Consider the following 27,794-nt stretch of genomic DNA (forward strand, 5'->3'; position numbering starts at 1 on the left):
AAGTATTCTTTTTTATTAGGTGGTTAAAGTGGATCTGGAGTGAACCTACAAATTCTTCTTGTTCTCTTGGTGTAGTCAAACAGGATGAGCTCAATCCCCAGCTACCATGTTGTGACCACATCAATGAAATGTTGTCTAGTAGGCAAGCACTTAGACTTTTGTTCAGGGAGTTCTTTTTCTTTTTATTATAGTTTTTAGACACGGGGGTACTTTGATCCTTTAGGTTCTAACATAAGAATGGATTTCTACAGTAAATCAAATGTTTAGCAAATACCATTTTGTTTCCATATACTCTCAATCACTATGAGTCAGTGTAAATGCTGAGTTTGGTGGGATCCCTCCTAAATCCTTAGCTCCTCCTATCAGCTAATGTCCAACTTTGTCAACAGGGATTTCTAATGATAGGTACTCTCAAGAGAACTAATAGTAGCTCTCTTCTGCACATTAGGTAGTATGGCTTCATGATTCCATGTGCTAGACATGCACCCTACAAAAACATTAAGGGTAACCCGGGAGCATACCTCACTCCCTGGACTCATCAGTGAGAAGGGTGTTTTCATTCCGCTGATGATTTTCTGAATAGTTCCAGTCTTATATTGGAATGCCTCTGTTTCAGGAAATGAGTACACACAAAGTGTACAAGTTTTTTTGTTTTGTTTTGTTTTTTACTTCGAAGTAATTGCAGATTTACACAAAGTTGTACAAATAATATAGGAAAACTAGTGTACTGTTCATTCACCTTGCCCCAAGAGATACATTGTACTATAGCAACTTAAAACAAGGAAATCTTTTTTTTAATTTTTTATACACGTATATAGGGTATACATGTGTCATTCCGTCCTCCTATCCCCACCACCCCACTCCTTCCTTCACTCCTGTCTGCATAATCCAAAGTTCTTTCATTCTTCCATACCCACCCCTTACTATGGATCATCATGCCCTTATCAGAGAAAATATTCAGCCTTTAGTTTTTTGGGATTGGTTTATTTCACTTAGCATGATATTTTCTAGTTCCATCCATTTACCTGAAAATGCCATAAATTAATTCTTCTTCAAAGCTGAGTGGTGTTCCATTGTGTATATTTACCACATTTTCTTTATCATCTGTTGAAGGGAATCTAGGTTGGTTTCATAGTTTAGCTATTGTGAATTGAGCTGCTGTAAACATTGATGTGGCTGTGTCATTGTAGTGTGCTGATTTTAAGTCCTTTGGGTGTAAACCAAGCAGTGGGATAGCTGGGTCAAATGGTGGTTCTATTCCCAGTTTTCCGAGGAATCTCCACACAGCTTTCCAAAGTGGTTGCACTAATCTGTAGTTCCACCAACAATGTATGAGTGTACCTTTTTACCTACATCCTCAAACCAACACTTCTTGTTGCTTGTACTCTTGATAATTGCCATTCTGACTGAAGTGAGATGAAATCTTAGGGTAGTTTTGATTTGCATTTCTCTAATTGTAAGAGATGATGAACGTTTTTTCATGTTTGTTGTTCAAATGTATATCTTCTGTGAAGTGTTGCTCAGTTCCTTAGCCCTTTCATTGATTGGATTATTTGATTTTTTTTGTTAAGTTTTCCAAGTTCTTTATCTATCCTGGAGATTGGTGCTCTATCTGAAATGCATGTGGTAGAGATTTTCTCCCATTCTGTATGCTCTCTCTTCACATTATTGTTTCCTTTGCTGAGAAGCTTTTTAGTTCGAATCCATCCCATTTATTAATTCTTAATTTTACTTCTTGCATTTTAGGAATCTTGTTAAGGAAGTCTTTGGTCCTAAACCAACATGACTTGGGCCTGATTTTTCTTCTGTTAGGCACAGGCTCGCTGTTTTTCTGCCTGTCTTTGATCCACATTGAGTTGAGTTTAAGGCAGGGTGAGAGATAGAGGCTTAACTTCATTTTGTTACAAATAGATTTCCAGTTTTCCTAATACCATTTGTTGAATAGGCTTTTTTCCAACATATATTTTTGGAACCTTTATCTAGTTTGAGATAACTGTATTTAGGTAGGTTTATCCCTGTGTCTTCTATTTTGTACCGTTGGTCTACATGTCTGTTTTGGTGCCAATACCATGCCAGTTTTGTTATTATTGCTCTGTAGTATAGTTTAATGTCTGGTGTTGTGTTCTGCTTCACTCTTATTACTAAGGATTGTCTTTGCTACTCTGGATTTGGAAAAATAAGAGTATTTTTCCAAATGAATTTCACGATTGCTTTTTCTGGTTCTATGAAGAATGTCATTGGGATTGTAGTAGGAATTGCATTGAATCTGTATAACATTTTTGGTAGTATGGCCATTTTGACAATATTAATTCTGCCTATCCAAGAGCATGTAAGATCTTTCTTCTTCCAAGGTCTTTTTCAATTTCTTTCTTTAGTGTTCTGTAGTTTTAATTGTAGAGGTCTTTCATCTCTTTTGTTAGATTGATTCCCAAGCATTTTATTGTTGAGGCTATTTTAAATGTGGTTTTTCACCTGATTTTCTCTTTCAGTGGATTAGTCACTTATGTATAGAAATTCAGTTGATTTCTGTATATTTTTTATATCCTGCTACTTTGCTGAATTCATTTGTGAGTTCTAGAAGTTTTGTTTTTTTTTTTTTTTTTTTTTTTTTTTGGCGGTGCTGGGGATCGAACCTAGGGCCTTGTGCTTTTAAGGCAAGCACTCTACCAACTGAGCTATCTCCCCAGTGGCTAGAAGTTTTCTGTTGGAATTTTTTGGATCTTCTAAATATAGAATCATGGCATCAGCAAATAGTGGTAGATTGAGTTCTTCTTTTCCTATTGATACCCCTTTAATTTCTTTCACTTGTCTAATGCTCTGGTTAAGAGTACAAGTTTTGATGACCAAATCATGGACTAAATATTTGGAGATCACAAAAACATGAGGACATCTCACATGTTGAGAATACGGCCCTCATGTTGTCAGTCTCTCCTGGGATTCACTACATTTTTGTGGGATATTTTAGAACTCAGTGGCCTTCGAGGATGTGGCTGTGAACTTCACTGAGGAAGAGTGGACTTTGCTGGATCCTTCCCAGAAGAATCTCTACAGAGATGTGATGCAGGAAGTCCTTAGAAATCTGGCTTCTCTAGGTAAGGATGATGTTTCATTACATAGTAAAAGACAGATCCCCTGGGAGTATTTTTTTTTTTCTCCTCATGAATTTGGAATGTGGGAAGGGAGTACTTTGGGGAATAAATTTGGACTAATATCATTGCACTGTGCAGCATAAATAACTAGAATTTTTCCTCCCTTTTCATCTTTTTTATTGGTGCATTATAGTTGGCCAAATTGTAATTCTCATAATTCTTTCTGAAATCTTGCTGATTCATGATGACTGTTCTGGATCTATATTTTAGGAGACAGATGGGAGTTCCAGAACATTGAAGATCAGAACACAAATCCCAGGAGAGCTGTAAGGTAATTTATAGTCATAAGAGGAAACAGAGTGCCTTGAGGGAATTCTAGCATGTTTTATAATTTTACAAACAAGCAAAGAAAAGAAACATGATATGAATTATGTTTATTCTTTTTTTTACCAGACATGAACTTTAATATAAGGTACGTTTCATACTTTCAAAATAATGGATTTTTGACAGGACTAACAAACTGCATTTATGATAGCACTGTTTTTGTAGCAGCTATGGAGAAACATTGTTGCAAAGTGATCATGATACTGTCTTTCAAACAGTTTAGACATGACAGAAAACCAGTAGTTTCCCTGACCTTGGTTATAGTGTAATTCCAATGCCTATTAAAAAATGCAAAAGTATAATTAACCAACCATAAATTCCGCTTGTAATTTTTTACAGAAATTATATGGTAGTCTCTGTAAAAATTTAAAAAGATACTCAGTGTGGGAAAACTTTCAGTGATATTCCAAGTTCAGTCTTAAAAGGAATTCCTGCTAGAAAGTTCATTTGAAAGCAGTATATGTGGGAAGATCTTCATATATCAATTTTTCTTTAATAGGTCCTTTATATCTCACTCTGCAAACAAGGCATATAAGAATCATGAGACTGGAGGGAAGACATATGAACTTAAACAGAACAGAAAATCCTTCCTTCCTCTCACAAGTGATCAAAGACAAGCATCAGAGCACCCTGCAAATGGGCCTTATGGATATTTGACATGGGGAAGAGAGTTGAGTTCCAGGTGTTTTCAAGAATATGGAGGATCTCATACGGGCAAAAATCTATGTGGATGTAAGGAATGTGGAAAAGCCTTCTCAGATTCAAGTTACTTTCAAATAGATGTACAAACTCATACTGGAGAGACAGCTAACAAATGGAAACGAAGTAGGGAAGCCTTCATTAGTTCAGCTAGCCTTCAATTACATGAAGAAACCCATACAGGGAAGAAACTCTATGAATGTAAACAATGTGGAAAAGCCTTCACTACTTCCTCTTACCTTCAAATTCATAAGCGATTTCATGCTGGAGAGAAGCCCTATGAATGTAAACACTGTGGAAAAGCCTTCACTACTTTGTCTGACCTTCAAAAACATAATCGAACTCATACCGGAGAGAAGCCCTACGTATGTAAGCAGTGTGGAAAATCCTTTACTTTATCCAGTCACCTTCACTCACATGAAAGAACTCATACAGGAAAGAAGCCCTATGAATGTAAGCAGTGTGGGAAAGCCTTCACTACTTCCTCTTCCCTTAAACTACATAATCGAACTCATACTGGAGTAAAGCCTTATGAATGTAGGGAGTGTAGGAAAGCCTTTGCTTCATCCAGTCATCTTCATGCACATGAAAGAATTCATACAGGAAAGAAGCCCTATGAATGTAAACAGTGTGGAAAAGCCTTCACTACTTCCTCTTCCCTTAAACTACATAAACAAACTCATACTGGAGAGAAGCCCTATAAATGTAAACAATGTAGAAAAACCTACACTTTTTCATACACACTTAAAATACATAATCGAAATCACACAGGAGAGAAGCCCTATGAATGTAAGCAGTGTGGAAAATCCTTTGTTTCATCCAAAAACCTTCACTCACATGAAAGAACTCATACAGGAAAGAAGCCCTATGAATGTAAACAATGTGGGAAAGCCTTCACTACTTCCTCTTCCCTTAAACTACATAAACAAACTCATACTGGAGAGAAGCCCTATAAATGTAAACAATGTGGAAAAACCTACACTTTTTCATACACACTTAAAATACATAATCGAAATCACACAGGAGAGAAGCCCTATGAATGTAAGCAGTGTGGAAAATCCTTTGTTTCATCCAAAAACCTTCACTCACATGAAAGAACTCATACAGGAAAGAAGCCCTATGAATGTAAACAGTGTGGGAAAACCTACATTTATTCATACACACTTCAAATACATGAACGAACTCATACTGGAGAGAAGCCCTATGAATGTAAGGACTGTGGGAAATCCTTTACTTCATCCAGTCACCTTCATTCACATAAAAGAACTCATACAGGAAAGAAGCCCTATGAATGTAAGCAATGTGGGAAAGCCTTCAGTAGGTCCTCTTCCCTTCAAATACATAAACGAACTCATACTGGAGAGAAGCCCTATGAATGTAAGGACTGTGGGAAATTCTTTACTTCGTCAAGTAACCTTCACTCACATAAAAGAACTCATAAAGTGAAAGAAGCCCTATGAATGTAAACAATGTGGAAAAGTCTTCTGTAGTTCCTCTTCTCTTCAAATACATGAACGATCACATACTGGAGAGAAACCGTATAAATGTAAGCAATGTGAAAAAGCCTTTACTACTTCCTTTCACCTTCAAGTACATAAATGAACTCATACTGGAGAGAAGCCCTATGAATGTCAGGACTGTGGGAAATCCTGAGTCTGAGATGAGACTGTAGTTGAATTTTGGGCAGTGTTGGAATTGGACAAAATGTACTTTGCATTGGAGATGGTTGTGGGCTTTTGTGGGCCAGGGTCGAAATGTTACAGTTTGCATATGAGGTGTCCCCCATATCTTCATGTGTGAGTCAATGCAAGAAGGTTCTGAGGAGAAATGATTTTGCTGTGATAGTCTTAACCCAACCAGTGAATTAATTCCCTGATAGGGATTAACTGAGTGGTAACTTGCCCAGTCCAACACCACCAAACCTGTGGTTCTGGTGAGGGACAATGGGGAATTAGAAAAATAAAGACTCACAAATGTAGATTTTAAAGCAGGTGGAGTGCTGCTTTTTGATGGAAAGAAGCTCTAAAGAGTTACACCAGCAATCTTTATTTATATGTGTCTCACGATCAGGTTAAAGACTGTGCAAGCCTTATTGTTTGTATTCAGGAAAATTACAGAAACTAGGACATCTCTGTAGCTTTTCCACAGTTGAAATCCACAGTTGCAAAGTGCGATGTTGAAAGCTTTGTGTAGCTCTCAAGAAAGTCCATTACTTAAAGTTACTGTTAAGTGGGCAGGAGCAGCAGTGCAGGTGGTAGAACACTGTGGTTTTCCAGCATAAGAATTCCTCTATTCCCAGGGACTGTTTGTGTGCGATCAAGGTCAGAGGTGGTAGGACTTTTGCACAGAGCCTCCTCATGCAGGGCATTGTCAAAGCAGCTAAGCATCCTGTGCTGTTGCAGGGGAACATTCCCAGGCATGCCACAGCCATGAGGTCATCAGACACCCCTAGTCTTAACCACTGCTCTCCCATCCTCTGTCATCCTATCCTCTGTCACCACTCTCCACATTAACTGAATTTGTAGGGTGTTGCTGGAGCAGGTGGGAATTGGGGATGTGACTTTGGGTATATATTTGTGTTTAGCCAGTGGAGACCTCTCTGCTTCCTGATCCTGGTGTGAGCTGCTTCTCTCTGGCAATACTGTTCTGCCATATGTTCTACCTCACCTCAAGCCCTGAGAAATAGAGCCTGCTGTTGCCGCCTGCAGCAACAAGACTTCCGGAAAAAATCAGAGGTGAACTGGGAATGAACAACTTCTTTATTTTTTTTCAGAAGTGCTTCTTCTCTGAGGTGCTTCTTTTCAGAGGTGCTTCTTCTCAGAGGTGCTTCTTTGCTTTAGCTTTAGAGGAAGAGAATGTCTTATATACCCTCAGGCAGCCAATCAGCTTGTGATTAAGTAGCATGATAGGAGCACATACCACGGTACCAAGTAAGAAAGAATGAGGAACACATGTTGACCACAAGCGCAGGAGAGACATCAACCAACCAGGCAAAAGGTCATGAGAGATCACGCCATGTTAACACTAATTATGTGCCACCTCTTGGCCCAATGCCAGCCGCCATCTTAGAGCTACTTCCTCAAACGGCTGTAAACATGTCTCTACATTTCCCCTTTTTTGTTTTAAAAGGTGAAGAAAACTTTAATGGATGCATGATAGCTATCACTACATCTGGATTGACTGTGCCTGTCTTAGGCGTCCACATGTCTTACATTCTTACCCATCATCAGATAACCAGAAAGCTTGATATTATCGTCTTGGCTCCTGTCTTAGGTTGATATATCGGCCACAGGAGACTTTCCCGTCTCTGACTACCAGCCATCCATTTGAGACAACCAAGCCTGAGAAGAAGTTCCAGCTTCTAAGGTGACAAGTGCATTTTTTACAATGATCTTATTCCTTTGTTGGCGTAGGCACATCTTACACATGTAATAAAATGCTAACACAAATAGACACATGAATAAATCTAAGTTTACTGAAACTGGTGTCATGTGTAACATCCATTTGCCATAAATGATTAGGCAAAAGCCCTCTAGGGTTGATACCAACATGAGGGACTGGAAAGTGAGTTACACAGGACTGGCATCCTTTAACAATTGTTCTGGCTTGTTCTTTAGTTATTTTAAATCTGTGTTGTAAGGTAGTACTATTAACATGAAATTGATCATGAAAACGAGTAGCTTGTTTTACTGAGGAAAAGATGAAAACCGTCTGAGTGGCTAAATCAGCTTTATGATTACCCTCATGTAAAGAACCAGGTAAGTTGGTGTGAACTCTAATATGTCCAAGGAACAAGGGTTCCTTATGTTCCCATAAAAGTTTTTGTATTTGTAAAAATAATGTGTATGCTGGATTATGAGGGGCTATAGGTCCAGCCAATTCTAATTTGGGAATCGCCTGAGCGATGTAATTACTATTAGTAAAAAGATTTATTTATTGCTCCTTAAACTTTACAAGGGCTATGACAACTGCTTCCATTTCCACCAAGTGAGCCAATTTTTGAGATGTAATCTGAATGATAGTATCTTGGTGAGTAACTACTGCAGCAGTACTATTAGAAGATCCATCAGTAAAAACATTCAGGGCTTTAGGTTTGTGGATAGCTGCTCCCTGACCCTTGTTAGAAGACGATCCACAAATTCTGTGTATGGTTCTGCGCATACACTCCAGGATCATATTGATTTTGTGTATCTACAGGAGCATATTTGCCTTCTCCTGTTAGCATATCAACATTTCTACCAGGAAACCCTGCTGCTGCATTTCTGCGAGCAGTTTCAGCAGATATTTCTTGCCACTGAGCTCTCCAAATCAGATATTGTCTTCCAGATAACACTGCTTTGCACAACTGTTTCCAATCAGTAAGAGTCAAATTTAAATTACTCAAAGACTCAAGCGTACTTATGGTAAATGGTGCCTGAGGTCCATATGTCATAACTGCCTCTTTAAAGTTTTTAATGGTTTTAAAATCTAATGGTTGATGGTATCTCTGTCTATTTTGGCCCTCAAATATGGGCAGGTCCCACGAATTTTGGGGTTTGTATTCAAGGGCATCTAAGCGCTTAGAAAGGTCCTGAATGGCCTTGGTCAGAGGATCTTCCCATGGTGGTACAGAAGGCTGAATAGGATTTACCTCTCCCCTACCTTTTTCCCTTGTTTTTCTCAAATTATCTGAGTAATTACTTTCTAAGTCACTACCACTCAATTCTTCCTCACCTTGTTCTCCTTGTTTAACAGATCTTGCTCTTGTACCTCTTCTAAGGCTTCCACACTTTCAGCGACACTTTCCTGGATGCTAGGTTTAGATGAATTTAAGCATTCCCTAATTAATTGCCACATAGGAAACATTCCTTTAGGAAGAGGAGCCCCCTGTTTTTCTGTCGCTATTAGATCCTGTTTATGAAGATCCCATTGTGGCACCTTGAACAGCCCTTCCTCTATAAACCATGGGCTTACTTTTGCTAGAATTTGAATATGACCATGCAGTGGTTTCCTTCACTGCTCTGCCATTACTTTTTAATACATCTTTTATTACCTTAGTCATTTGGGTCTTTGAAATTTATGACCCCATTTCTTCTTACTTTCCCTCACCCTAAACGCTCTGGCCAGAGACTCGGGCGAGGTTCCTCAGTACTTACCCGCGGTGCCATGAAAAGGCTTCCCCGTACAGGCCACCACTTGTTGCCACCTGCAGCAACGACCGCGGGAAAGAATTGGAGACGGACTGGGAATAAACAACTTCTTTATTTTTTTTCAGAGATGCTTCTTTTCAGAGTTGCTTCTTCTCTTGGTGCTTTTTTTCAGAGGTGATTCTTCTCAGAGGTGCTTCTTTGCTTTAGCTTTAGAGGAAGAGAATGTCTTATATACTCTCAGGCAGCCAATCAGCTTAGGATTAAGTAGCATGATAGGAGCACATACCACGGTACCAAGTAAGAAAGAATGAGGAACACGTGTTGACCACGAGCGCAGGAGAGACATCAACCAATCAGGCAAAAGGTCATGAGAGATCACGCCATGTTAACGCTAATTATGTGCCACCTCTTGGCCCAATGCCAGCCGCCATCTTAGAGCTACTTCCTCAAATGACTGTAAACATGTCTCTACAGCCTGCTTTCTATGGATTAAGACCTCTGAAACCATGAGCCCTTAAGTAATCTTTTCCACATCTACAATTGTGCTGGTTAGGTCATTTAGTCACAGCAGCGAAAATAGCTGACTAAAACAAGCCCTATGAATGTAAACAATGTGAAAAAGCCTTCACTTGTTCTAGTCATTTTCAAATACATGTCCCAATTCATACTGGAGGGAAGCGTTACAGATGTCTACAATGTTGGAAAGCCTTCATTTTTCCTTCTTGCCTTGACAGACATAAATCAATTCATATTGGAAGAAGCCTTACAAATGTAAACAATATGGGAAAGGCTTTGCTTCATGTAATGTCCTTTCACTCACATGAGCAAATTCATACAGGAGAGAAGGTCTATGAATGTAAACAGTTTGGGAAAGCCTTTGCTTCATCCAGTAATCCTCACACCCATGAAAAAATCATACTGGAAAGAAGCCCCAGGTATGTAAACATTGTGGTAAAACCTTTAGTCATTCCACTCATCTTCATTTGCATGAACAGACTCAACTTGGAGAAACTCTATGAATGTAAATAATGTGTCAAAGTCATGTTTTTCAGTTTTCCTTCAAACACGTGAACAATCTCAGTGGAGAAAGGTCCTATGAGGGTACAACCTTCACTAGTTTGGCTTATCTTCAAATACAGGAAATAACTCATACTGGGGAAAACCCTTATTGCTGTAAACAATGTGGGAAAGCCTTCACTTATTCCTGTGGGCTTTGTGTACATAAAGAGTTACTGCGTGGAGAACAGACCTCTGACTGTAAACATTGTTGTAAATCCTTCATTAGTTGTGATTATCTTCATGTACATGAATGAACTGGTGTTGGCAAGGCCTTATGAATGTAAACAATGTGATACAACCTTTGCTTATTCCAATTCAATTTGAAAACACCAGAGAACTCATATTTGAGACAGGTGGTGTCAATGTAAACAATCTGGAAAACACTTCAAAACGTCCACTCACCTTCAAGTGAATAAATGTACTCATATGACAGAGACACTCTGTAAATTTAAGCAATATGGGAAAGATTTCATTTATTCTTATCAGCTTCAAATTATAAACAAATTCATTCTGGATAGAAGCCTTATGAATATCATCAATGTTCAAAAGCCTTCAGTTGATCTTCCTACCTTCAAACACAAGAGCAAACAGTGTTGAGAAACCCCCTGAGAATAAACAAAGTAGTAAAGCCTTCACATTTTGCAGTTACTTTCAAAAATATGAAATAACTCAAATTAGAACAAAGCTATATTAATGTAAACAATCAGAAACCCTAACCTTCCTTTGTTGCATTTCTCCTAATAAGCATTACAGAAATGTTAATGTAGAAATGCCCTTTGAATGAAAAAATTGTGGCAAATGTTTCAGTATTCCTGGTCATCTTCAAAGATATGAAAGGATTCAAACTACACAAATTCTGAACATTAAAAAAAAAATTGTTAAATCATTCAGTTTTCCCAGTTGCTTTCAAAACCATTTTACTCACAGTGTGAAAGAAACCCTCTAAATGTCTGATATTTACTTCCTATATATAAAATATAATGGAACAAAGAAATGTGTGAATGCATTCTTCTTTTCCAGTTTCTTTGGGGAAAAAAAAAATATTGCACCCAGTGAGAAACTCTGGACAAAAAAATCTGATAATCTTCACATGTTTCAGTTTGGTTTATGTGTCAGATTTCCATTACACTGGCATAAAAGGAGAAAAAACAACCTAAAGGATGGAAGATTTATTTTGTTTCATGGTTTTATGACATTCAGTCCATCATTGACTGACGGTCTTTCCTTCAGGCCTGAGGTGAAGCAGAACATAATGTGCAATGGTGTAGAAAACTGGTACTTAACTCATGGCAGCTGAGAACAGAAAGCAAGAATGAATTAAGTACATCAGGTTTTATTGTGCAGTCTTTAGTTTGGCCTTCCTATTTTCTTTGCTTCTGCTTCCCTTGATACAGTAATGTATACTGTTGATGGAATTTATAACCTTGTTTCCTGATGATCCAGGTACTGATTAGTAAAAAAAGAGGAAACAATGGTGCTAGCTTCCAATAAAGCATGGGAGAGGCTCCCTCAAGTGTTCTCCAAGAGTAAAATCCCAAGTCAGTGTGTGGGCTTTCCTTAGCACTGCTGTTTATCAGCATTCCAAAGTTCTTATGACAATAAGGTTTGATGGGCTAAGACAATTCCACTGCATTTTGTACTAACCCTCACAAGAATAAATCACATTTCCTGAAGATTGCGGTGGTGACTTCCATTGTGGATTTTTGGGCAGCTAACTCTTTCACTTAACCACACAGCACATGAGCACTACTGGAGATGAGATGAAGATACTACCTGTGCAATCTGCAAATTTGCATGAGTAACTACCCAAAAATTTTAATAAACCTTTATATACAGAGAAGAGAGGAGTGTTATGTGTAATGTGCAATCCTAGAAACCTAATGACAAATGACCTGCCTGATCAAGACCTGTTACTACTACTGGCTATGCCTCTATTTCAACAAATATGCTGATCCCCTGGTATCAAGGTACAGGATGGTTCTTCAGTTGGTCGTGAACCAGCCTAGTGCTTCCCACCCCTGTTCGTTGCTTGTAAATCTTAAGAAAAATGTGGAATGTGGACATAGAAGACTGAAGAGTAATCCCATAACATTACTTGACACACATGGTCTCTTTGAGAAGGAAAAGTGATGGAAGGGAAAACATAAGAGGTGGCAGAATGGGGAGCAGAGATGGGAAGAGAGAACACTGACCACACCCCTCCCTGGCTCAGGGGCCAGTAGAATGTTTTGGAATAAAGCTTTTGTTTTTTGAGGCAACAACAGAGTAAGTGTCCTTATTTTCAATGAATCCCTGAGAAATAGGTGAGAATAATATTGGGATAAAGTATTGGAGGAAAATTATGACATTCTTAAATCTGAGGGGTGGGTGGAAGGAAGGACTGAATATTATTAATATATTTGCCCTGGTATTTCAGTTTCCTGTTGTGGTCACTGAGCTCAGGGGAATGGGAAACAATGTCTCAGAAGAAAACATCTATGTCCAAATTGTGAATGCAGACATCTTGTACCACAGGATCTGCTTTATATAGTACCTTCATCCCTATATATTCAGAGGCAAACTATTATGTAATTGGTAATTACTTTAGGGGATGCGCAATTAGGAATTTATGTTGATTGACTATGCTATATGATCAGATGATTCATTGAATCCACATTATAGTAATTAATGTGAAAAAGAATTTTGAAAGAACTAAATACTGAAAAAATAATAATAAATTAGCTTATCAAATTCTCCAAATAAGTCTCAGAAATGTGAGAATATAATGTTCTTAAGCAGGAACATGTTCAGAGACAGGGAACAAATCAATCGATCAGAAAAGAATTCAAAGAGACAAACACACATGGATTGTCATTTGGTTTTTGACAAGTGTGCCAAAAACATGATGGAGAAAGGACAGCATTTATTAAAAAAAAAATGGTGCTGGGAAAACTGATTATCCATTTGTAGGAGAATGAGAAGAGTTTCCTATGTCTTACCTTGTACAAAAGTCAATTCAATATGGATTAAATGCCTATGAATTAGACAATAAATGATGCAATTCCTAGGAGAAAAGGGTGAACACTCCAAGATAGCTGCAAGGAACAGTTTCCTCAGTAGAACCTCTGAGACTCAAGAAATTTTAGGAAGAATTCATAAATGGAATAACATCGAATTCAGAATCTTCTGCAAGGCAAAGCAAACAAAATGTGGAGAAGACAGGATGGGAGAAAATCTTGGAGAAATCACTCTTATAAAAGAGAAATAATATCTAGTATTCACAAAGAACTCAAAAAACTTGCAACCAACAATACCAGCCCAATTATTAAAAGAGCAAATGCACTAAACAGACAAATATGGAAAGAAGGAATACAATTGAACAATCTATATGACAAAAAATAGTTAAATAGGGAAGTTAAAATAAAAATTACAGGGACATTTCATTTCACCCTGTTTAGAATGATACTCACCTAAATACAAACAATAATAATTACTGGAGATGTGGAAGAAAATTGATTCTTTTACACTGTTGGTGGAATGTTAAATTAGTGCAACCACTTTGGAAGTCAGTAGGAGGATCCTTAAAACACTAGGAATGGGAAATCATATAACCCAGGTATAAACTCTTTATATCTTATCCTAAAATATTGAAATTAGGATGTCTGTGATACATGCGTGCCCAGGTTTATAGCAGCACAATTTAAAATAGTCAAGTTACAAAACTGGTCTCAAAGTGACTACAGAAAATGTGGGGTAAATGCACAGTATAACCTTAGTCATAAAGAAGATTGGACTTTTCATTTGAAAAGAATGTATGGAATCTGAGAATATATTAAATGAATGAAAAGTCATTCAGAAAGGCTTGTGTCTTTTTTTAATTTTTATTGTAAACAAATGGGATACATGTTTGCACATGAAATAAAGGCATGAGATTCGTGTAATCATATATCTACACAGGGTAGTGGTGTTTGATTCATTCTGTTATTTTTTCCTTCCCCCCCACCCCTCTCACCCCTCTTTTCCCTCTATACAGTCCCTCCTTCCTCCACTCTTGCCCCCCTCCCACCACCCATTATGTGTCATCATCCCCTTATCAGTGAGATCATTCGTCCTTTCATTTTTTGAGATTGGCTTATCTCACTTAGCATGATATTCTCCAATTTCATCCATTTGCCTGCAAATGTCATAATTTTATCATTCTTTATGGCTGAATAATATTCCATTGTATATATATACCAGAGTTTCTTTATCCATTCATCAATTGAAGGACATCTAGGTTAGTTCCACAATCTGGCTATTGTGAATTGAGCAGTTATGAACATTGATGTGGCTGTATCTCTGTAGTATGCAGATTTTAAGACCTTTGGGTATAGGCCAAGGAGTGGGATAGCTGGATCAAATGGTGAGTCCATTCCAAGTTTTCTAAGGAATCTCCACACTGCTTTCCAGAGTGGCTGCACTAATTTGCAGCCCTACCAGCAATGTATGAGTGTGCCTTTTCCCCCACATCCTCACCAACACCTATTGTTGCTTGTATTCTTGATAATGGACATTCTAATTGGGGTGAGATGGAATCTTAGGGTACTTTGGATTTGCATTTCTCTTATTACTAGAGATGTTGAACATTTTTCATATATCTTTTGATTGCTTGTAGATCTTCTGTGAAGTGTCTGTTCATTTCCTTAGCCCATTTTTTGATTGGATTATTTGTATTCTTGGTGTAGAGTTTTTTGAGTTCTTTATAGATTCTGGAAATTAGTGCTTTATCTGAAGTATGAGTGGCAAAGATTTTCTCCCAAACTGTAGGTTCTCTCTTCACATTGCTGATAGTTTCCTTTCCAGAGAGAAAGCTTTTTAGTTTGAATCTATCCAAGTTATTGATTCTTGCTTTTATTTCTTGTACTATGGGAGTCCTGTTAAGGAAGTGTGATCGTAAGTCAACAAGTTGAAGATTTGGACCTACTTTTCCTTCTATAAGATGAAGGGTCTCTGGTCTGATTCCAAGGTTCTTGATCCATTTAGAGTTGAGTTTTGTGCAGGGTGAGAGATAGGGGTTTAGTTTCATTCTGTTGCATATGGATTTCCCGTTTTCCCCGCACCATTTGTTGAAGAGGCTATCTTTTCTCCATTGCATATCCTTGGCACCTTTGTCTAGTATGAGAAAATTGTATTTATTTGGGTTTGTGTCCATGTCCTCTATTCTGTACCATTGATCTACCTGTCTATTTTGGTACCAATACCATGCTGTTTTTGTTACTATTGCTTTGTAGTATAGCTGAAGTTCTGGTATTGCGATAACCCCTGTTTCATTCTTCCTGCTAAGGATTGCTTTAGTTATTCTGGATTTCTTATTCTTCCAGATGAATTTCATGATTGCTTGCTCTATTTCTGTAAGGTACATCATTGGGATTTTAATTGGAATTGCATTGAATCTGTATAGCACTTTTGGTAGTATGGTCATTTTGACAATATTAATTCTGCCTATCCAAGAACATGGGAAATCTTTCCATCTTCTAAGGTCTTCCTCAATTTCTTTCTTCAATGTTTTGTAGTTTTCATTGTAGAGATCTTTTACCTCTTTGGTTAAATTGATTCCCAAGTATTTTTTTTTTTTTGAGGCTATTGCAAATGGTGTTGTTTCCTCATTTCCCTTTCACATGTTTCATCGCTTGTGTATAAAAATGCTTTAGATTTATGCATGTTGATTTTATAGCCTGCTATTTTGCTGAATTCATTGATGAGGTCGAGAAGTTTTCTGGAGGAGTTTTTAGGATCCTCTAAATAGAGAATCATGTCATCAGTAAATAGTGACAGCTTAAGTTCCTCTTTTTCTATTCGTATCCCTTTAATTTCTTTAGTCTGTCTAATTGCTTTGGCTAGAGTTTCGAGGACAATGTTGAATAGAAGTGGTGAAAGAGGACATCCCTGTCTTATTCCCATTTTTAAAGGGAATGGCTTCAGTTTTTCTCCATTAAGAATGATGTTGGCCATGGGCTTAGCATAAATAGCCTTTACAATGTTCAGGTATGTTCCCACTATCCCTATTTTTTCTAGTGTTTTGAGCATGAAGGGGTGTTGTATTTTGACGACCGCTTTTTCTGCATCAATTGAAATAACCATATGATTCTTATCCTTAAATCTATTGACATGATGGATTACGTTTATTGATTTACAGATGTTAAACCATCCTTGCATTCCAGGGATGAACCCCAGTTAATCGTGGTGCACAATTTTCTTAATATGTTTTTGGGTACAGTTTGCCAATATTTTGTTAAGGATCTTTGCATCTATATTCATAAAGTATATTGGTCTATAATTTTCTTTCCTTGATATGTTTTTGCCTGGTTTGGGTATGAGGATGATATTAGCTTCATAGAATGAGTTTGGTAGGGTACCCTCCTTTTCTATTTCCTGGAATACTTTGAGAAGTATTGGAATGAGTTCTTCTTTGAAGGTCTTGTAGAACTTGGCTGAGAATCCGTCTGGTCCTGGGCTTTTCTTGGATGGTAGGTTTTTAATGGCTTCTTTTATTTCATTGCTTGGTATTGATCTATTTAAATTGTGTATGTCCTCCTGGTTCAGCCTGGGAGGAGCATATGTTTCTAGAAAATTGTCACTGTCTTCGGTAGTTTCTATTTTGTTGGAATACAGATTTTCAAAGTAGATTCTCATTATGTTCTGTATCTCAGTGGTGTCTGTCATGACATTTCCTTTTTCATCATGAATTTTAGTAATTTGAGTTTTCTCTCTCCTTCTCATTGTTAGTGTGGCTAAGGGTTTGTCTAGTTTGTTTACTTTTTCAAAGAACCAACATTTGTTTTGTCAATTTTTTGAATTGTTTCTTTTGTTTCAATTTCATTGATTTTAGCTCAGATTTTAATTATTTCCTGTCTTCTACTACTTTTGCTGTTATTCTGTTCTTCTTTTTCTAGGGCTTTGAGCTGTAATGTTAGGTCATTTAGTTGTTGACTTTTCATTCTTTTCTGGAATGCGCTCCATGAAATGAATTTTCCTCTTAGTACTGCTTTCATTGTGTCCCAGAGATTTTGATATGTTGTACCATTGTTCTCATTGACCTCTAAGAATTTTTTATGTCCTCTCTGATCTTTTGTGTTATCCATGTTTCATTCAATAGCATATTATTTAGTCTCCAGGTTTTGGAGTAATTTCTGCTTTTTATTTTGTCATGGATTTCAACTCTCAGTCCATTATGATCTGATAGAACACAAGGCAGTACCTCTATTTTTTCGCATTTCCTAAGGGCTGCTTTGTGGCATAACATATGGTCTATTTTTGAGAAGGGTCCATGTGCTGCTGAGAAGAAAGTGAATTCACTCTTTGATGGGTGGAATATTCTATAAATGTCTATTAAGTCTAGGTTATTGATTGTGTTATTGAGTTCTATGGTTTCTTTGTTTGGTTTTTGTTTGGAAGATCTATCTAGTGGAGAGAGTGGTGTGTTAAAGTCACCCAGAATTATTGTGTTGTGGTCCATTTCATTCCTGAGATTGAGAAGTATTTGTTTGATGTACAGGGATGCACCATTGTTTGGGGCATAAGTATTTACTATCATTATGTCTTCCTGATTTATGGTTCTCTTAAGCAGTATGAAATGTCCTTCTTTATCCCTTCTGACTAACTTTGGCTTGAAGTCCAATTATCTGATATAAGGATGGAAACCCCCACTTTTTTACTGAGTCCTTGTGCGTGGTAGTTTTTTTCCCATCCTTTACCTTTAGTCTGTGGATGTCTTTTTCTATGAGATGAGTCTCTTGCAGGCAGCATAATGTTGGGTCTTTCTTTTTAATCCATTCTGCCAGTCTGTGTCTTTTGATTGATGAGTTTAGGCCATTAACATTCAGGGTTATTATTGAGATATGATTTGTATTCCCAGTCATTTGGCTTATTTTTGGATTTTAAGTTGGCTTGGTTTCTCCTTTGAATGGTTTTTCTCTAAGGTAGTTCCTTCCTTTGCTGTCCTCCATTGTTGTTTTTCATTTCCTCCTCATGGAATATTTTATTGAGAACATTCTGTAGTGCAGGTTTTCTATTTGTAAGTTCTTTTAACTTTTGTTTATCATGGAAGGATTTTATTTCATCTTCAAATCTGAAGGTTAGTTTTGCTGGGTATAGGATTCTTGGTTGGCAACCATTTTCTTTCAGAGCTTGAAATATGTTGTTCCAAACCCTTCTAGCTTTACGATTCTGGGTTGAGAAGTCTGTTGCTATCCATATTGTTTTCCCCCTATATGTAATCTGATGCTTTTCTCTCACAGCCTTCAAAATCCTATTTTTATTTTGAAAATAAAATGTTAGGCATTTTCATTATAATGTGCCTTGGTGTGGATCTGTTGTAATTTTGTGCATTTGGTGTTCTGTAAGTCTCTTGTATTTGATTTTCCATTTCATTCTTTGGGTTTGGGAAATTTTCTGATATTATTTCATTGAATAGGTTGTTCATTCTTTTGGTTTGTATCTCTGTGCCTTCCTCAATCCCAATAATTCTTAAATTTGGTCTTTTCATGATGTCCCATAGTTCTTGGAGATTCTGTTCATGATTTCTTACCATCTTCTCTGTTTGGCAACTTTATTTTCAATATTAAATATTTTGTCTTCATTGTCTGAGGTTCTGTCTTCCAAGTGGTCTAGTCTTTTGGTGATGCTTTTTTTCATTGAGTTTTTTATTTGGTTTATTGTTTTCTTCATTTCAAGGATTTCCATTTGTTTTTGTTTGTTTGTTTGTTTGTTTGTTTTTTGAGTATCTCTATCTCTTTGTTGAAATGATCTTTTGCTTCCTGCAGTTGCTTTCAACTGCTTATTGGTATTATCAATCATTGTTTGCATTTGCTCTCTTATCTCATCTTTTGCTTTGGGAATCATCTTAATCATGTATAATCTGAAGTCCTTTTCTGACATTTCTTCTACCATACTGTCATTGGATTCTATTAATATAGAATCTAGATTTGTTTGGATCATTTTCTTCCCTTGTTTTTCATGTTGTTCATGTATCTTCCCCTCTAGCAGTGCAGATCTGGGGTATTGCAGATTCCCCCCTATAGGCTTATAGTGGCCCTATAGGTTTCCAAAACCTTTTCTTTAAGGGGAGATCAATATTAGCAGTGCCCAATTCAGACACTATGCAATCCTAGACCTAATAACCTCTATGAGAACATTAACAATATTGTCATAATAAGCAGAATGGGTTCAAATATTATCTTCAGTATAACAAACAGATTTGCAATAAGGTCTGCAGAGAGGATGCAGAGGGATGTAGCATGTAGCTATTAATGGGATAAGAAAAGAATATACAGCAGTTCTAGATAATAGAGTGAGTATAATCAAAAGAAACTGGATGTTAGCATGCAAAAAGGGAGAAAGAGACTCTGAGGGAACAGGTATACAAAAGGGTAAAGAGAGTAAGAAAAGTAAAGAAATAAAAACTTAAAATTGTTCAATAAGGAGAAAAAAGAAAATCTACACTATAACAGTCATATAGTAATGAAAGCTCCCAGTCTTCAGTAGCCTGGTGCATGAGAGGTACCTGACAATGAGCTTCAGGTCTCCAGCAGGCATCTCAGGATGGGATTTGCCCCACCTAAAGACCAGAGCTATGGCTTCCAGGATTATCCAAGATGGCCACTCTGGCTTCCAAATGTGTTGGCAAATGGGGAGGTGCAGCTCAGGGTGTGGACGTGGTTGGCTGGATGTCCTGGAGATGGGTTGTGGTTGGTCAGGCAGTCCTGGAGGTCGGGTGTGTTTGGTGTGTTTGCAGGATCCTGGAGATGGAGTGCGATCAGTTGGCCTGGGGTCCCAGTGATAGGGCGCAGTTGTTCTAGGGATCCTTTCAGCAGGGAGCAGTCAGTTGATGTGAGGGCCCTGGAGGCAGGAAGTGATTGGTCGGGCTGAGGCATCCTGGAGATGGGCTTAGTCAGTCCTACCAGGGGTCCTACAGGTCCTGGCTGTTGTCTCAAAATGGTGGCAGGCACATGTAATCAAACCTGCAGGTACTGTCACAGTGAACTTCCAGGCAACAGCAGGCAGCTGGTGCTCCACTGGCGGTCAGCGATCAGTTTGCTGTCGTTGGACAATCAGGAGGTGTACCTCGTGCACTGGGTGATGGATAGGTGTAAGGCAGGTGATGGACAGGCAAGAGGCAGGGAAATGGTGGATGACAGGCACCTGACAGTGAGCAATCTGCACTCAAAAAAGGCATCCATACACTGGCAGACTGCAGGTGATCACAGTAGACAAATGGGATAAACAGCAGGTGATCCATAAGCAGCAAAAACTGCCTCACCAAGAAACAGATATCCTCTGCTTGAAACCGGGGTTACACAGCAACAAGGAACACAGCCTCCTTCTAGTCTGCCATCTTGGATCTCCCCTCGGGTCTTTTCATATATGGAAGCTAGAAAAGTGTATCTTATGACAATCAGAGGGAGATCAGTAAAGGAAAGGATCAGGCACAGGGAGGAGGGAAGCCTAAGGATAAAGAAAAATTGCTGGGAAATGATAATGGCAAAGTTACATTGGTATATCTGTGCATGTGTGATCACCTAATAACACCACTCTATGTAACTCTGATGCACTAATAAAAATACAGTAAAAGAGAAAGGGTACATTCAAGCTAATCTGCAATCCCAGTGTTTGAAGTTCTCTGCATCCTCATCCTCCTCTCCTGTTGGAAACAACCTGAAGGGGGAGTTTTCCTGTCATGGACAGTGCTAATTGGGAATCAGGCATGCATGGGAAGGCAGTTAGAGAGAGAAGGTTGCACATTCTCTCTGGGGTGCCTTCATCTCATATTTGCATATACCAGCCAGCTCTAGGAGAGTTACTCCCTATGTGTCTATCCTGACCTGTGATGAATTATGTTGTCCATCTGCTCCCTCTACTGGGCTGTGGCAGCTCATGGTTGTGCTATCAACATCCAAGCAGGTGTTCCAAGTCAGTCCTCTTTATGTAGGGCATCTGATTGTTTCAAAAGAGAAATATTTGTAAAGTGGTGACATCCAATGACAACTTTGCTTAAAAGAAATAAGAAATTACTTAATTCTGAGGCAAATGTAAATGACCATGGCCTTGGCACACAGATTCATGTTACCCTTCTTGACATGTTCCACCAATGAAGTGTTTCAATGAACTTTAATACCCATGGAGCAAAGATGATCGTGAATCAGTAGATTTACTGAATTCCTCCCTGGGGTCTTTAGGCAGGGAAGGAGACCTGCTTAATAGTTTTCAGAAATTATCTTGTAGAATTCTTAGTTTTAAGATTGATGTAGGGAAGAAATTGGCTAAGCTTAATGATACAATTTCCTAATATTATCACAAGGATGTTAGATCTGATGTAAAAGTTGAAAATACACAACTTTTATATAGCCCAAAATAATTATGGTTCTAAACCTGCAATATTTCCTCTTTTCACAATCATGAGTGTCTGCTCCATGAAGGGCCTACAGTCTGCAGCTTCAGAGAAGTTCAACTTTACAGTGGCTCCCTTGGGCTGAGCACAACAGTGTGCACACAGAGCTTGAGAGGCTTGTTCATAGCATTTGATAAAGATGCTGAGAGAAAGGAGTCTTCAAGAAAGAGAAGTAGAGGCTGGGGAGATAGCTCAGTTGGTAAAGTGCTTGCCTTGTAAGCACAGGGCCCTGGGTTCGATCCCCAGCACAAAAAAAAAAAAAAAAAAAAAGAAAGAGAAATAATTGTGAAGTTTTTATGGAAGCAATCCCTGAATCATGTGAGTGGTACTAGCCATTGTGAGCTTGTTCTCAGTATTAGTCTTTCCATCCTCTGCCTCAGACAGAATTTCCCTGCAACATAAAATAGGTAAATTATATCTAAAGTGCCAAATGTGAAGGTTATGTTGTGGAGAGAAAGTGGTGATTGAATGGTTAAGCATTCAAACCAACCTCTATATATCCTTGTACTCTAGGACGACTGACAGTATGTTTTTTCCCCTGTCCATACAGTCATGTGTATTTTATGAATTACTTTATCTGGTGTTTGGAGTATTTCATTCATTTTCTGTCAGTTCTAATTTTTTCTTCTGGCCAATTTGAGTCCATGACCATAGAGTCATGTTCAGGATCTAAGAAAGGTTTACATTTTCCTAATTATCATAACTCTTTTTCCCTCACTGTGTATAATTTTTGTAAGATTAGATTGAATATCTTTGGGAATCTCATATGACAGTCAATAGAGTAGAAGTCACTATGAGTTAGGTAGAAGTCTGAAGACTCCCAAGCATTTTCTGCATCTGGTGATAGTATTTACATCATTTGGAATTTTGAGTCTACCAAATTGTTCCTATAAATAATTCACATGGGTAAATGACAGGCTTAGGTCCCAGACCTTGGGATGGATGTCTGCCACAATGCCAACAAGTGGATGTCAGGACAGGTATGTTGTACTGGCAAACAGGTTCAGCTGCAATAAATTGGTCATTATATTTGTCATATACATTTTTTCTTAATTTACTGTCTCCAGGAATAATAAAACTTATGCAATTGGCAAGACCCACTTGAACATACTTAATTTTTCCTTTCAGCACAAAGAAAGTTTTGGCTAGAATTATTTGATATATGAAATAAAGTCACTCTCAAAGGGGGTTTGTTATGGTTTGAATGTGTGGTGTCCAGAAAAAGTACCTGTTTATGCAGGAATATCCAGAGGTAACATGATTAAATTATGAGAACTGTGATCTTAACAGTCCATACTAGTTTGGATGGACTGATTGGGTGGTAAGTGCAGATAAGTGGGGTGTGCATGGATGGGATGTACCATTGGGAGCATGTCATTTTTCCTACAACCCTTTGTCTTTCTGTCTCTCTCTCTCTCTCTCTCTCTCTCTCTCTCTCTCTCTCTCTCTCGCTCACTGTCTCCCTTTTTCACTCCTGTATCCACTACCCTTTCCCTCCCCTCCCCCTTTCCCTCTCTCTCTCTCTCTCCCTTTGCTTCTTGACTCCATCATGTACCAAGTAGCATCCATCAGGTTGGCTATTCCACCAAATTGTGCTACCTCACCTTGAGCCGAGTGCAATACAGTAAACTGTCTATGGAATGGGACCTCTGAAACCTCAAGCCCACATCAATGTTTCCTGTTCTATATTGGTTTCCACTGGATATTTTCATCAAAGTGATACAAATAGGGTTCCTTTTTGGTAGATGGGTTTTAGATTTGAGATATCTTGCAAAAGGTCACATGTGAAACATCTCAGGAACGTTTAGAGGTGAAAAGATGTGTTGGTGAGCATTTTTATCTGATCAGCTCATTAATCCATTTTAATGAATTAACTTGGTGGCAACTGAGAAGGTAAGGTGTGACTAGGTAGCTGGAGCATGGTTTTGTGGTTCATATTTTGTCCTTGGTGAATGCAGCAGCCTCTTTCTGCTTCCTAATTGCTGCATCCTGAGCTGCTTTCCTCCTCCATGCCCTTCTGACATGGTGTTCTGCCTTACCTTGGGCCCAGAGCAATGCAGTAAGGCATCTATCAACTGATACCTGTGAAACCATGACCACCATATAAACTACCTGCTCTAATATTGTTGTCAGATCTTTTAGTCATGGCAGGAAAAAAAGCTGATTAAAATTATAGATTTAAAATGTGGTTTTACCAACCTCAAACCTGGACTTTTTCTTTAAATTGTATTGGAGAACTTTTACCTGGGGTTTATGTAAAATTTAAATCATTCTGTTTATATATTGGTTACAGTAGATTTGAATAAAAAATTCATAATGAAACATGATTAATACGAGGATATAATGTCATAACTTGTAGTTAACTAAAGTTGAGTTTAGCATTGTTCTTAACATTTACCAAAATATGCCAAGGAATATCTCACCACATAGACATACATGGGACAGATATCATGTTAAGACAACAATAAAGAGAGTAACACATTTTCATTAAACAATAGGCACAAAGCAATCTATTATTAGTTCCTTTTCCTCTCCTCCTCCTCCTCTTCCTTCTCCTCTCTCTTCTGAATCAAATTGCTTAAATTTACATTCTAAGAATAAGAGCTATTAGCTTCTAGAAGAGTCCAGGTAGAAAATTGTCATGTAAAATCTTCAAACTTAGTCTTCAAGCTAAGCATTGGGTCAAATACCATCATTTGCCCAAGCAAGTAAAGATGGGAATAGATAAAGACATACTAAGACAAGATAAGGGGCTGGGGCTGGAGTCAGTGGTAGAGCTTGTCTAGAATGTATGAGGCCCTGGGTTCTATCCTCAGCACCACATAGAAATGAATAATTAAAGGTATCATGTCCATCTTCAACTCTGTGTGTGTGTGTGTGTGTGTGTGTGTGTGTGTGCGTGTGTGTATGTATTTATAAAAAATAAAAAGAGAAGATGACAAGGAAAAGTTCATTAAGTCAACATAAGTTTTCTTATACACATCTACATTTATGCCTTTTCCATTCTTAGTGATTTAGTCTTGGTTCCCATCCTGAGATGTAGAGACACCCTGTATAAATGGAAATTTCCTTATCACATCATTCTTTAAACAATAGGGTCTCAAAATAACATGCTGAAAATAGTTCATTTTGAAATCTCATTTTTGTAGATCATTGGTTTCTGATCTATCTTGTGTTTTTTAACTGTGTTAAGAAATGAGGTCCATTTTGCTTGCCACACTCTAGACCAATCGTGGAATGATTGGATGTGAAAAAGTATTCTTTTAAGAAGCATCCCAATGTGAGCAGATAGGAGCAGCCTTCACTCTGCCTTCAGAAGATGTGGAAAGGTGAGGTTGTCTGTTGGTTTGTCAATGTCCTGGCTCTTTATAGGCATGTGTTCAACCAATGGCAGCATTACCATAAAATAAGGACTGGAGAGCAATTGGCATCAGTACACAGTGTCCCTAGACCTGATCTACTTCCAATGTGTGGAGGCAGATGAAGGATTGGAACAACTGTGGGGTTCTCTGACCTGAGCTACTCATGGGTGGGCCTCAAAGGTTCCTTCTCCAGACCCACCTCCCAACCACCCTGGGGGGTATCCAAGGTGTTTGGTCAACAAATGGCACTGAGGAAAAGCACCAATTATCATTGCCTCCATATGAGCCATGCAAATTCCCCCCACATCCACTTCCTCCTGGATTTTCCCTTTCCCTTGCCAAGCAGACAATAGCAATTCAGATTGTAAACTAAGAGAAAGATGTGGAATGACTAGTAATAAAGTGCCCAGATTCCCTTTGTTCACAGAGTTAGCCTTCTCTAGTCCATTTAGAATCTCCCCATTACTGTCCCTGTGCTTACATGTGCTCCTTGTGTTCTCTTTAAGATGCAAGAGGGAGGCATTTAAAATCAACCACTCCCATGATCCCCTCCAAGAAAACATGTTATATGCCTAACAGCCAATAAATGTCCCTTCACCCTCTGGATATTCCTTTTGTGATTTTTTTTTTTATAATCAGGTGTTTATAGTGGCAGGGAAGAAAGCTGTGAAGTCTTTAAGCTGAATCCTCCAAGGGTCTCTAGCATAGGCCAAACTGGGACCCTAGCACTGTGCCAAAAAATGCCAGAAATAACTTTGGGAAAGTCAGGTGGTGAGAGGTGGGTTTTCTGGACTGTATTGAAGCTCAACCTTAGGGAGATGTCCTTAATACTTCGTCTATCTCAAATGGGAGCTTCTCTCTCAACAGTATTGCCAGGTTCACCACTAGCCTGCATACTGCAAAATTACAAATGATCAAGAAAAGTGGCTTTCATATGCTACCAGACTTGGCCTCAATAATCTCTACTATGAGAGGAGAAAACCTTGAGGAATCATCTAGTAATGGAGAAAAATCAAGGGAACCCCCCCAACTTAATACAGATAACAATAGATTTAGGGAAGTTTTTAGAGTATCCAAATAAATGTATTGCAGTGTCTCAGAACTTATGACAGATATTTAATGTCACCTAAAAATTTTGTGCTATTACTTAACCATCTAGAACGCAGGCAGTTCCCAGAAGCCATCCTAACTGGGATCTAAATGATGAGCAGGATGCCTGGAAAACTATTATGTAAGGCTCTCAGGAAAGTCCTACAATTTTCAAGGAGAAACTAAAGGAGGCAATGAAAACATACCACCCTGGATCCTGAATTCATAGAAGACCACCTAATTTTAAAGGATAAATTTATCAGTTGTCCCCAAATAGTTGGAGGAATTTACAACAATTGCTCTCTGGCCCTTCTTGGTCCTTAAAGATATCCTCCAGATTTGCATCTTCTATTTTTTTTTTTTTTTTGATAATAGAGATCAAGAGGAAAAGAAAGAAAGGGAGCATAAAGACAATAAAAAGGTTTATTAAAAAACATTTAAAATTTAAACAGCAAAATCTTTTAATACCCTACAATAACCCATGCAATACTGTCATTTTAGGAGTTCAAAAGGCAAATGGGAGGGCTGGGGAGATAGCTCAGCTGGTAGAGTGTTTGCCTTGCAAGCACAAGGCCCTGAGTTCAAAAAAAAAGCAAATGGGGAAAAATGGGGAATGATACCTAGTCTAAAACTTTAGAATAATGAATGAAGCCATGATTTCCCTTCATCCTGTAGTTCCTAATCCACATAGTCTGTTATCTGATAGTGCAACTGCTGCTTGGTTCACTGTGTTAGATTTAAAAGATTCCTTTTTCTATATACCATAGACTCTTAATCACAATGTCTGTTTACCCTTAAGGAACCAGATAGTGGATCTCAACTAACACAGACAGTGTTGCCCCAAGGATTTAGACAGAGCCCTCACCTGTTTGGACAACCCTAGCTAAAGACTTAACAGAATTCAGAGATAAAACATCTGTAATTGTCCTCTAATATGTAGATGACAACCTTATATGTGCCACCACACTGGAGGAATGTCAAAAGGCCATTACAGAATTCCTAAACTGAGATCTTATAGAGGTCATAAGATCTCAAAGAAGAAAGCTCAATTATACCATCAATAGGTTCAATACTTAGGATTGCAGCAGTCTCAAGGAACCTGCAAGCTAGGTCAGGAAAGCCTAACCCCCATAGGAAAATATCCTCTGCCCCAGACCAAAAGGTAACTCAGAGGTTTCCTAGGGATAACTGGATACTGCAGGCTTTGGATTCCTGGGTAAGGGGAATTAGCTAAACCTCTTTACAGTCTCCTTAAAGAAACTCTACACCAAGGAACTACTGCCTTGATATGGGAACGAGAACTTGCTAAAGGCTTCTAAGGTATCAAAAAGTAGGCTTACTTCAATCTCCTATCCTTAGATTACTTCTGGAGCAAGATTTAACCTGTTTGTCAATGAGAGAAAAAATAGCCCTAAAAATAGTCACCCAAAAAATACTGAATGGGCAGCCATGGACAAACTAGCTCAATAGCCAATGGCATATTCCAATAAGGAGGTTAGCATAACATTTTATTGGGATTCGTTTATGTCATTTTATATTCTCTAATTGGAACTACACCTTATATTATCTTCTATACTGC

General features: G+C 38.2%; 1 protein-coding gene across 2 annotated transcripts in view; it reads left to right on the plus strand.

Annotated features, from left to right (window-relative positions):
- Positions 1-14,103, plus strand: part of LOC124973367 (zinc finger protein 878-like) — a 31,882-nt gene extending 17,779 nt beyond the window's left edge. Inside the window, exons 4-9 of one of the 2 annotated variants that reach the window (XM_047537322.1) lie at positions 2,966-3,092; positions 3,360-3,420; positions 3,973-5,718; positions 7,446-7,538; positions 10,036-10,236; positions 10,354-14,103. In XM_047537322.1, coding sequence (XP_047393278.1) covers positions 2,966-3,092; positions 3,360-3,420; positions 3,973-5,632 — 1,848 coding nt within the window. In that variant the 3' untranslated portion in view covers positions 5,633-5,718; positions 7,446-7,538; positions 10,036-10,236; positions 10,354-14,103. Of the gene's footprint in view, positions 1-2,965; positions 3,093-3,359; positions 3,421-3,972; positions 7,539-10,035; positions 10,237-10,353 lie in introns of both variants that reach the window. The other variant, XM_047537321.1, reaches the window with a different exon arrangement.
- The last annotated feature ends 13,691 nt before the right edge of the window (positions 14,104-27,794 follow it).

Source organism: Sciurus carolinensis (genome assembly GCF_902686445.1).
Source record: "Sciurus carolinensis chromosome 19 unlocalized genomic scaffold, mSciCar1.2 SUPER_34, whole genome shotgun sequence".
NCBI classification, from domain to species: domain Eukaryota; kingdom Metazoa; phylum Chordata; class Mammalia; order Rodentia; family Sciuridae; genus Sciurus; species Sciurus carolinensis.